At 46.1% G+C, this 12,483-nt stretch overlaps 1 protein-coding gene across 1 annotated transcript in view; it reads left to right on the plus strand.

The window, feature by feature from the left end:
- Positions 1 to 7,907, plus strand: part of IL22RA1 (interleukin 22 receptor subunit alpha 1) — a 32,892-nt gene extending 24,985 nt beyond the window's left edge. The window contains exons 6-7 of the mRNA XM_060258497.1: positions 4,347 to 4,471; positions 6,832 to 7,907. Of these exons, the coding sequence (XP_060114480.1) occupies positions 4,347 to 4,471; positions 6,832 to 7,851 (1,145 nt within the window). The 3' untranslated portion in view covers positions 7,852 to 7,907. The remainder of the gene's footprint in view (positions 1 to 4,346; positions 4,472 to 6,831) is intronic.
- Positions 7,908 to 12,483: the final 4,576 nt, after the last annotated feature.

Genomic DNA, 12,483 nt, shown 5'->3' on the forward strand with positions numbered 1-12,483 from the left:
GAGGTTTGCAACCCACTGGCCCACATTGGGCCGGGAGGAGGAACCTCCCTCTGCATTGCTGGCGTGATGACGTCATCAAATGGTGGCACGCACACGGACCACTCTAGGCATTTCTGGAGAAACTATGATTTTCCTGGACACTCTAACCGAGGGATGGCCAACGGTAGCTCTCCAGATTTTTTTTTGCCTACAACTCCCATCAGCCCCAGCCATTGGCCATGCTGGCTGGGGCTGATGGGAATTGTAGGCAAAAAAAACATCTGGAGAGCTACCATTGGCCATCCCTCGGTTAGAGTGTCCAGGAAAATCATAGTTTCTGCTCTAGCTATTTGGGAGGTAAAACTCTATGGTACAATAGGTACCATAGAGTTTTAACCTCCCAAATGGCTAGAGCGTCTGGGAGTTTTCCCAGAAACACCTAGAGCGGCCCGCATGCGTGCCACCAATTTGATGATGTCACTTCTGGGTGATGTCATTTCATTGTGCGCGCGAAAGTCCCCCACCGGGACTTGAAGAGGACTTGGCAACCCTATTCCGGGCTGCTATGGCTTGGAAAAACACAGGGTTCCCATTCTCCTTCTGGGGGCAGGGGCTTCCCCCCCAAGTGATAGAGCATCCCTTGTGTGCTGTGCCCAGTGTGATGACATTATTTCTGGATGACATCATCAACCCGCACACAAAAAACAACCCAAGGAAGAGGGCTGCAGTCCCCTGCCAGCGGCCAGGTAAGACCCGGTAACTCCAGAAAAACAGTAAAGAAAAAAAGGCAGGAGCCCCTCTCCAAAACATACTAAGCTACTAGGGTTGCCAACCTCTCGGTGGGACTTGGAGATCCCCCAGAATTACAACTAATCTCCAGATTATAGAGATCATTTCCCCTGGAGAAAATGGTTCCTTTAATGGGCAGATCCTAGGGAACTAAACACTGCTGAGGTTCTTCCTCTCCCCAAACCTTACTTTCTCTAGGCTCCACCACTAAATCTCCAGGAATTTCCTAAACCAGAGTTGGCAGCACGATGCAGTGCTGAGTCAAATGAGGCCCCTACAGCCCTTGCATCTGCTGTGAGGCTACAGAGAAAGTGATTTGGGTCTGGGGGACCTGACTCGTTTTTTAAAAATGTAAAATTGTTTTTCTGTCTAGTAAGAAACCTGCAACGTTATAAAGTGCAGAGTGAAGGAACATTTTCTCCCCTCCTTTTTGAATTGTTTACCTTTCCATTTAACTTCCCTGAATATCATTTCAGAAGATGTAAAAGGCTATTGTCCAGGGCTGCTTCCAAAAGGGGGTTGTTCGCTGTCTGGAAAGCAGGGGATCCCCCAATTAAAGGGGAACATCTTCATGACACCCTGCTCTTTCCAAACACAGTTCATGGCATTCCTGGGGCTTTCCACTTTAACCTGGTAAAAAATGAAACCCATTTTTCTCTGGTTTAAAGGGGAATCTCTGATTATTGGGGGGAGATGTCATTGTAGTCACTTCCTGTGTTGTCACCATGAGGAGAAGGCAGAACAAAATGCTGCTGAGCATAGGCTTCCCAATCCTCAGGTCCCAGCTGGGAATCCCATTTTTACAGGCTTCCTCCCACCCCCAGCCAGCTGGCTGGAGGGGGAAGCCCTGCCTCCACAGTCACTATGAAGTTTTAGAGCTCCTGCAGGGTTAGAAACCTGCAAACAGGTCTGTGTGCCTTTAAGGCTGAGCAGGAAACAGGAAGGGCTTCATGGGAAAGGGTCAATAACAGTTTCGCTGGAGAACGGCCCCTCCCTTTCTTTTGCTTTCAGTTTTCAGAGCAAGTAAAGTTCTGCAGGAATAAGACCCAGTAAGTATTTGTGTGTGTGAGAGAGGGAGGGGGCAGGGGATTCCCTGGTTTGGAGGGCCTCCCCCCCCCGCTTTAGAAAGCGTGGGGTGGGGAGGGAAATGTCTACTGGGCACTCTGTTATTCCCTATGGAGAAAGATTCCCATGGGGAATTGATCCACGGGTATTGGGGGCTCTGAGGGGGCTATTTTTTGAGGTAGAGGCACCAAAGTTTTAGTATAGCATCTAGTCCCTCTGCCCAAAATACCCCCCAAGTTTCACAACGGTTGGACCAGGGGGTCCAATTCTATGAGCCCCAAAAGATGGTGCCCCTATCCTTCATTATTTCCTATGGAAGAAAGGCATTTTAAAAGGTGTGCTGTCTCTTTAAATGTGATGGCCAGAACTCCCTTGGAGTTCAATTATGCTTGTCCCTTTAAATGTGATGGCCAGAACTGGAGGCTTCAGTCTCTGCTTGAGAAAGCCTTCCTCTTTGGATGGTGTATCTGTGTCTTTAAGGCTGAAGGAGAGCGGGAGGGGGGGAGGAGGGAGGAGGCAGAACAACATGGCTGTGAAGGAAGCCCAAACTCTCCATTTGTTGCACAGTCCTTGCAGAGGTTGTTTGCATAGTGTGAAGGTAAACTTGAACCTTTGGTTGCCCTGTGTTACTGTGAAAAACTTGAAAGTTCAGCAACTCGTGAGTTGAGGTGCCAATCCCCAGTGGGGGCAGGGGATCTCCGGTTTGGAGGCCCTCCGGAGCTTCAGGGTCATCAGAAATGGGGGGGAGGGAGGGGAATGTCTGCTGGACCATAGGGTATAATGGAGAATTAATCCTGGAGTATCTGGGGCTTTGGAGGGGCGCATTTTTGAGGTAGAGCTACCAAATTTTCAGCATAGCATCTGATGAGTCTCCTCAAAATGCTCTCCAAGTTTCAAAAAGATTGGACCGGGGGTCCAATTCTATGAGCCCCAAAATAAGGTGCTCCTATCCTTCATTATTTCTAATGTAGGGAAGGCATTAAAAAGGTATGTGGTCCCCTTAAATGTGATGGCCAGAACTCCCTTTGGAGTTCAGTTGTACTTGTCACAACTTTGTTTATGGCTCCACCCCCAATGTCTCCTGGCTGCACCCCCAAAGTCTCCTGGCTCCACCCCCAAAGTCCCCAGATATTTCTTGAATTGGACTTGGCAACCCTATTAGCACAATTCTGTCCTTTATAAGGACAACATTTTGGCTGGCTCCAAAGAATCAACGTTTATCAGTTCACTTTCATTTTACTGGAAAGAGAGTAGGGTGGGTCTTTCCAGCCCTATTAGTAACTGACAAGGAAGTCTGGTTGATCCAGGATATCTTTTCCAGTTCTGTATCTGACAAAGGTATCTGACGATGCGAGATTTGACTTCAAAAGTTTGTGCCCCAAAAATCTCGTTGCTCTCTAAGGTGCCACTGGATTTGAATCTAGCTGTTCTACTACAGACCAGCATGGCTATCTGAAACTTTTCCAGCTCTATCCGTCCATCCATCCATCATTAGAGTGAGTTTGGCAGTGATCTTGCTGTGAAGTGGCAAGATCATCTTGTAGGGCTTTTGTGGAAACCTCTGAAGTGGTGGTGAAGGCTGCTAAGAAGGAATTCTATGCCGCCTCCATCGCATCCACGAGCTCTCATCCAGCTCAACTGTTTTAGGTAATTCAGTTCTTGACATGTCTAACAGAGAGAACTCAAAATTTTAGCAAATAGGATTTAAGCTGTGAAGCTGCAGACTTCTTTGCAGAGAGTCTTATCACTCCACCATGATCTCCCAGCCAACTTTGATACAGTAAGCAAACTGAAAGACCCTTGGTCATCTTTGGTCTCAGTTTTCTACTCTTTCAACTGGCTCTCACTGGCTGATGTTTGTAGAAAAAGCCCAGCAGGAACTCATTTGCGTATTAGGCCACACCCTGGATGCCAAGCCAGCCGGAACTGCATTCCTGTGTGCTCCTGCTCAAAAAAGCCCTGCCCCCAAGATAGCCTTGCGCCCCAGTGACCAACATCTGCTGGTGGTCCTCAGCCCACAAGACATCTGGCTGTCTTTGACTAGGGACAGGGCTTTTTTTGCCCTGGCCCCAGCCTAGTGGAACTCTCTGCTAGTTTCCATCCAGACTCTTTGGGAATTACTACTGTTCTGCAGGGCCTGCAAGGCAGAGATGTTCCACCATATATTTGGTTGAGGACAGTACAGTTTACATCTGGCAGCCCCACTTCCACTTCCACTCCCCCTTCCACAGGATAGTGGTACCATTTAAACTAGGCACCATCTTGTCTTTATAACATTTTTTTTGCCACTGTGTGACACAGAGGGTTGGACTTGATGGGCCGTTGGCCTGATCCAACATGGCTTCTCTTATGTTCTTATGTTCTTTAAAGAACTGTAATGATTTTATTTTTACTAATTTGGTTTTATTCTGTTTTGAAATGTAATCTCTCCCATTTTGTAGCCTGGCTACCAGGAAGAGCAGTCAAAAATTAAAATAAATAAATATCTCTAATATTCTGTTTCTTTTCCACAGACAATCGTTGGCTGACATACTTGTTTGCGGGAGCTACATTTATGATTTTATTGATCTTTGGTATGATATTTTACCTGATATATAAGTACATTAAGGGATATACTACAAAGCAACCCATGTCTCTGGTATGTACCTTTTCAACCATTATAGAAGAGGATTTTTTGAAGGGTTTCATCTTTTAGGGCCTTTCCACACATGTTGTTTCCCCTGAGTTCAATACTGTTAGGAAGTGGGAGAATTCCCTGCTTCCTCACACCATCATGGCATGTTTGTATAATTGCTGGGATTTCCCCGGCTTTTCTCTGATCTTTCTTGAACCTGCTACAATACCTACGTTTTGGGAAAGGTTGCAGCAAAGCCTGGTTGGCTGCCATGTGACTGGGAAAATTCAGATTTTTGTACTGCTATCTACAGCAGCCATTTCCCCAGCAACAGCTATTTCCTCTTCCTGTCATGGTTGGGGTTGCCAGGTCCCCTCTTCATCGTGGCAGTGGGATTGGGGGGGCAGTGTTCTGGGATCAACAGGATATTGCATGTAATTTCCCCAATGTGATGACATCACCTGGAAGTGACATCATCATGTTGGTGCCATTGGCAGCGACACTGGTTTTGGGGCAAAACTCCATAGATTTTGCCAAAAAAACTTAGAGCATCAGTGCACAACATCCCCAGCATGATGACATCACCCAGAAGTGATGCCATTGCATTGGAGATGTCACATGACAGCATCACTGTTTTGTGGTTGGTTTCTCCCACCAGTCAAGTGGCCAGTGATGGGCCAAAGCCCCCAAAAGTGGGGGAACCCCTGCTAGCACCAGGGGGCTAGCAACAAAAACCCAAAGGTTCCTGTGACCAAAATTACTATGATAATAACCATACTTTTATTACAAAAAGGACAGGCAAAAAATACCATCCTCAACTCTGACAATTGAAACTCAGTCCAATCCTAAAATAAGTTCATAGTAATCACATAGATTCCAGTCAAGTCGATATATGCAGTCATAATCCAATTTCATAAAATCCTATGAAAGAATGTGCGCATTTGACAGGACAGCCGGTATTCCATTTCCTGTTTCATTAATTTCCTCAGGCACAGAATTGTAATATTATTTCATAACATCAATGAAGACATAATTTCAATACATAAGCTTATGAAGGACAAAGCATCTCCGTACTTCCTTTCTTACAGGCAAATGCTCAGATGGCTCAAGGACCTGGGGGCTGGCAACCCTGGATTGTGGCTTTTGTCTTTTTAAAAAATTAGCAATTGAACAGCATTATATCACTAGGCTACTATACTGATATGTGTATCAGGTTCCTTGAATTCTCATCTTTTAAAAAAGCCCATTTCAATGCAGAGATATAAGGGAAAAGGCAAATCTTTGTGAGGAAAGGGGGTAGAGACTTTTAAAATGAAAAGCCTGTAAATTCAGAAAACCTTGTATCTTGAATGTTTCCCCCCTTTTTTGGACCACTTTTGCGGTAGTCTGAAAAAACAGGAAAAACTCAGGAGGAAAAAAACGTGACAGCAACAAGTGGCAAATGATACCGGGTGCAAGCGGGGGTAGGGGGGGAACCATGCAGTTAAGCCAAGCTGTGGCAAAAACCTAATGCAGAAAGCCCTTGGCTTGAGTGTGTGACTTTGCTTACCTTCCTGTCAGTTCTGTATGTCCATTACTTTTTTCTTTTTTACTTTGGCACAATCTGGATTGATTATATGTGCTGCTGTGCAGTGCTGTGATGGATTGTTTTATGTCTTATTCTCTGTGTGTTCCACCAGCCTTAAATATGTATGGTCCTACCCAGATAAAAAATATTTTGCTTGTTTCAAGAGTTAAAGACCTTGTTGCCCAAAGTAGAGGGGCGTTCATCACTGATCAACGGATTTGTGGACTTGGATCATCAGCTAACCAATAGCAACTAGTGGGTAGCATTGGGGGGAAAGGGAACAACATCACATGATGATACATGGTGTTGTGATGCCATTGCTGGTTTGCACCCAGAAGTGACATGAAGACACTGTAGGAATTAATTCATCTCTATGGGCTTTTAACTATAGAGATGTGTGAACTCTTACAATATCATGATATCATTTCCTGGTACAAATCAGAAGTGACATCACAGCACTGCCCATCATCAAGTGATGTCCCTTACTGCCCCAACGCCTTGCTGCCTCGAGAGTGAAGAGGCCCAGTGGGACTTGGAAGCCAAAGGATAAGATCTTGTCTGCTATCCTCAGGAGGATGGAAACCCTTTTGTCTACTAATATTGCCAATATCAGCAAAATGCAATTTATTCTGTAATTCCACACTACTGTAAAACTTTGTAAAGGAAATTCAGCTTCCTGAGAATCTTTGTCTTTACAACACATGACACCTTTGTCATTTTAATATACTTGCAGCCTTCCTGCAGAATTCTCATCTTTTCTAGGTGTCTTCCTTTGTTTCTTGCATGTTACTCATTTTTTGTATATCTTCCTTGGCAGGATTTCAAGGACGTGTCACACTTCCAGCCTCTCACGGTAACTGTGGATCATATCTTGATGGCCCATGATTTATCTAAGTCTTTCCAAATGGATCCGGAGATAAAACCAGAACAGATTAACCAGCAACTCCAAGAAGTACTAGAACACCAAATGGTATTCAATTGGCCAGACAGGATTTATCAGCAACAGGCCAAAGTGGCATCAGTCCATTGCGTTGCTGCTCCCATAGCCCAAGCAGGTGATGCAGATGCCGTTGGTTATGCTCCACAAGCGATCCAGAATAGCACACCTCACACACTTGACAACAGGCGCTCAACTTTTACATATGGTGTATGTGTTGATGGCACCAGCCGCGCCAACAGGACAAATGCTTCCCCAAACCAAAGGACAAAATCTGATTCTGTCAGTGAAGACTTAGTTGGCATCAGGCATACCAAAGTATCAAAACAAAGACAGGATGAAAGCAGCTTGTGGGGAAACCTGGTTCAAAAGGAGCCAATGCTGGTGCTGGAAAAAGCTGACGAAACCCAACAGCTGCTGCTTCAGGAAGACACCCAGGACAGGCCACAGCAATTTCCTTCCCTTCTGCATGAAAGAGTACCTGCCATTTTAGGGGAAAGGACAGGAAATTACAAGCAGCAACCGGTAGAATTCTTGCCATCTGCTCTCGCAGTCAGCTCAGTGGCCACCTCGGAATCTCCATTGTCATCCATGCCTAATTCCTTGTTTTCAGTTTGTGCCAGCAACAACTTTTCACAAGATCCCAGCCTCTTGGGGGAATGTGCAACCTGGGATTCATTAGCCTGGACCAATAGTCAGTGGCCCCTTTCAAGATTCCAAGTGACAGACTGCTTCAGTCAAACCAGCGTGGGCTTGGAAAGTGAGCCCAAACCCCTTCACACTACTACAGAATCTTCGGACTTGCTTCAAGATAACATGCTCCTCCCAGGCCTGTTCAGGGACTTGGATTTGAAATTACAGTGGGACCATGGGCCGGATGAAAATGCTGCCATCTGTTAGCAGTTCACCCAACAACTGTGGTGGGGAGGGGAATTTTATGTAATAGCTGAAGGGAACCAACAACAAAACAGTGGGCGTTTTCGCACTGACCTTACGCCGGAGCGACGTCCCTCTCACCGCGCAGCGTCTGCGCGGATTTCGCACTAATTGCTCCGCAGAACCCGGAAGAGCCGCAAAGTCCCGCGGCTTTTGCGTCACAAATGTAAACCGCCAAAAACCAGTTTATATTTGCGACGCAAAAGCCGCGGGACTTTGCGGCTCTTCCGGGTTCTGCGGAGCAGTTAGTGCGAAATCCGCACAGACGCTGCGCAGTGAAGAGGGACGTCGCTCCAGCGTAAGGTCAGTGCGAAAACGCCCAGTGTTGAAGGGCAATGTCTTTTTCTATAAGGCCATCAGTTGCCCTGAACCCTTTTTTTTTTTTAAACATGAATTGCACTTCCATATATTACAAAAATGGAGCGGGGGGCGGGGGAGACACAGTCTGGACTCATTAGGCTGGTTTGCAGCTACTAGTCTGGGAGATGCTTTCACAGATTCTTATACAAATGGAAGAGCCACAGGGTCAGCAGGGGCGGGGTGTTACTGTGGGAAGATCAAAAGCTGTAAGACCTAGGGCAGGGAGTAGAGTGGTTTCTCCAGGCTTGCTTACTGGTCTTGTAGTGTGGTGTAGTGCAGTGTGTTGAACTAGGATCTGCGATAACCAAGTCTGAATCCCCACTCTGTCATGAAAGCTCACTTGAGCCACTCACAAATTTTCAGCCTAACTAACCTCCCAGGATTGTTGTGAAGATACAAAGAAGAAGGAGATTACAATGTATGCTGCTTTGAGTGCCCATCTGGGGAGACAGGCAGGAAGTGCAAACACAGCTGGATGAGACGAAACTATAATCAGGGTTGTCAGCTTCTAAACCATTCCTCTAGCTGTAACTAATACTCTGACCGTTTTCGCACACAGCTCACCTCGCAGTCACAATCCGTTCCCTCCGCAGCGTCCGGTCGGATTTCCCACCATCTGCGCCGGAGTTACAGGAAGTGCCGCGGCTTTTGCGTAGCAAGCGTAAACTGGGTTTTAGCGGTTTACGTTTGCTACACAAAAGCCGCGGCACTTCCTGTAACTTCGGCGCAGATGGTGGGAAATCCGACCAGACGCTGCGGAGGCAACAAGATTGAATGGGTTAGAACAGATAAAAGGAGGTACTTCTTCACCCAAAGGGTGATTAACATGTGGAATTCACTGCCACAGGAGGTGGTGGCGGCTACAGGCATAGCCAGCTTCAAGACAGGGTTAGATAAAAATATGGAGCAGAGGTCCATCAGTGGCTATTAGCCACAGTGTCTGTGTGTGTGTGTGTGTGTGTGTGTGTGTATATATATATATATATATATATACACATATATATATATATATACACACACACATAAATTATTGGCCACTATGTGACACAGAGTGTTGGACTGGATGGGCCATTGGCCTGATCCAACATGGCTTCTCTTATGTTCTTATGACTGCGAGGTAAGCTGTGTGCGAAAACGGTCCATATTAGTTTGATCTGCAGCAAATACCAGCCACGAAAATCTTCATCTGCCCATTTCCATGCATTGAGCCTCTATTAAAGGACAGGACGATTTTTTTTTCTCCTGGGCAGGTGACAGCCATCCCTGGGGGGGGGGGCACCTTCTTCAGGTGCTCTTGGGATGTTCCACATAGGTACATGAAAACATGCTTCTGCCATAAAAACAGCAAGCAGCATGGGAGAGGGCAGAAACAGCATCCATGCCCAATGTCACTTCACACCTTGTGGCCATCACTCCAACTTTCCACTCCTCCCCTTTCCACCCAGAACCAGAAGTGTGACAACAGTTGCACAGGTATATCCTGCAGCCCTGAAACCCCATTGTTCCCCCTCTTTCCCTTGGAGGCCTTGCTTCCATGTTGCTCAGCAGGGAAAACAGAAAAAAGTCATTTGAAGGGCTAAACTGTGTGTGCTAAACGGGTTGCGCAGCAGGAAGCTGCCCTGCACCATTTAATGCTAAGACCCCTTATCTTGTGCAGTCTGCACCATTTTTAAAGCACAGCTTAGTTTTACCTGCCCTCCCTGTAGTGTTGACAGACTCTTGTAGCAACTGTATTTACCTTTAATACAGACAGAAAAGAGTTATTAGGGTTTGTAGAATCTTTCGGGCTCAAGTGCCGTGTTCTACTGGAGAAAGTTTTTCTTCCAGCCGTTTCGTTCTCAGCTGCGGAGAACATCCTCAGTGGCGTTGCAGCCGGAGCAGACGTTCTGACTTTCTTGGCTGCTGTGCATTGAGTGAGGCCAGGCTGCTGGAGAGCTGCTATTTCTAGGCTGGAGGGGGTGTGAGCCTAGAAATAGCAGCTCTCCAGCAGCCCTGGCCTCACTCAATGCACAGCAGCCAAGAAGGTCAGAACGCCTGCTCCGGCTGCAACGCCACTGAGGATGTTCTCCGCAGCTGAGAACGAAACGGCTGGAAGAAAAACTTTCTCCAGTAGAACACGGCACTTGAGCCCGAAAGATTCTACAAACCCTAACGATGATGTCAGCCGTGAAAACCTGAAATCTTTGAGAAAAAGGTTAATTGTACCTCCCTAGTTTAAAGAAGAAATCCCAGGGTATGCCAAGAGTTGTGCTCAGAATGTATGTGATGTCATGTGGACGTTCCCCTTTAATCCAAGGGCTTTCTCCTTTCCATGTCACTTTGCCCCATGTGCCTATAGGTATGTTTTTCAAGACCAAGGTATCACAGATGTATCTCCTAACAAAAACATCCATTGAGAAATATTTTATGTTCTTTTCCCACCAGCCCATATTGATGCATTTACCTTTACAGTAAACAGACATCACATTAAGGGCACCAGCCATCTGCCAGCAACCCTGGGGAGCTCTGAGGATGGGGCATGGGGAGCATTATGGTGCAAAATGCTGTGACATCACTTCCAGTTAAATGCAAAATGCTGTGACATCACTTCCAGTTAAATGCAAAATGCTGTGACATCACTTCCAGTTATGTACTCAGAAGTGACATCACGGTGTCACAGCAAGAGGTTATGGGAATTCCTACAGGGTGGCAGTAATGCCATGATATCACTTCCAAGTACATAGCTGGACGTGGCACCACACAATGCAGAATTTTGCCTCTCATTTTGGTCCAGCTGCTGCTCCAAGCATTGGGGAAGATCAGAGCCCAGGGCAGAGGTGTCCTGCCTTAGCAAGAGACATGGCACCCCGCATCTAACTCACAATATTTCTTCGGAGTTTGTGATGTTTTAATCTGTGCCTCATTTTTTAATTGTATTTTTAAATCTTTACAGCCAGAGAAGCTTCTTGAGTGGTGTTAGGCAAGCCTGTCTCTATAAGGAAGCTTTGGAGACCTCGCCCCCTGACTTCCCATCAAGGACCCCCAACTCAGGGCCCCTGACCCAGCAGAGCAGGAAGGGAGGGCAAGAGGTGGCCGTGGCAGGACTTTGTGCTCTTGCAGCTGGTTGGCTGCAAAAGTTGGAAGACCCAGTCAACTGAGCAGGACGAGAGGGCGAGAGACAGCAGGTCTCGCAGCTAGCTTCAAAGCTGGCTGTGAAAGCAGGAAGACCTGGTCCAGGGGAGCCACCTCTCAGGGGTGTATCCAGAATTTTTTTAGGTTGGGGGGCTTTTAAAAAAATTTGAGTGCCCCCCCTAAAAAATTTTAAAGCCCTCCAACCTAAAAAATCCTAACTGGTCTTGGGTCCAGTTGCTCTTACAGCAAAACCTACTTCACAAGATTGATTTTTCAAGAACAAAATGGTGGAGAGCACACAGATGTAAGCCTCTTTGGGTCCCCACTGGGGAAAAAATAAATATTTTAAATAAATAGATATCTTTACGTTTGCTATGATCTTTAAAAAATAAAAGTGATTTTTATTTATTCGGTCTGTGTTTAGGGGAATGACTTAACCCAGCCATTTGCTCAAAGCTGCATCCACTTCCCAGAGCAGATTGGTAAATCAAATTCTCTGAAGGTATGCCTAAACAGCGATTAAGAAAACTACACTGCAATTATCTTATGCAATCTTCAGTAATTCCGGGTGACAGTTAAGCAAAAATTTTGGGTGTGACACCATCCAGGCAGGCGTGTGATACAGGATAAAGCACAGTCATGATAAAACAAACTTGATTTTATCTCAGATGTTTCTGGGTCTTAAATCTGAACATTGACTAAGAAAATTTCTCTAACCTGCTTTTTAATTGGTCTCAAATCATCTTGCCCAGAAGGAAGCCGTGGCTGGAATTGTCATCAGGAAAGGTCAGGTGGGACAGAAGATGGCCCCTGATATCTTAGGAGTAGCATATGAACATATGAAGCTGCCTTATACTGAATCAGACCTTTGGTCCATCAAAGTCAGTATTGGCTTCTCAGACTGGCAGCGGCTCTCCAGGGTCTCAAGCTGAGGTTTTTCACACCTATTTGCCTGGACCCTTTTTTGGAGATGCCAGGGATTGAACCTGGGACCTTCTGCTTCCCAAGCAGATGCTCTACCACTGAGCCACCATCCCTCCCCAAATGATAGATATGGAGATGAAGCCAATAGCAATGATAATCATCTAAATGAAAAATCAAAAAAGTGACATGATTTCTTTCCTG

Source organism: Heteronotia binoei, chromosome 17, assembly GCF_032191835.1.
Source record: "Heteronotia binoei isolate CCM8104 ecotype False Entrance Well chromosome 17, APGP_CSIRO_Hbin_v1, whole genome shotgun sequence".
In the NCBI taxonomy this organism is placed as follows: domain Eukaryota; kingdom Metazoa; phylum Chordata; class Lepidosauria; order Squamata; family Gekkonidae; genus Heteronotia; species Heteronotia binoei.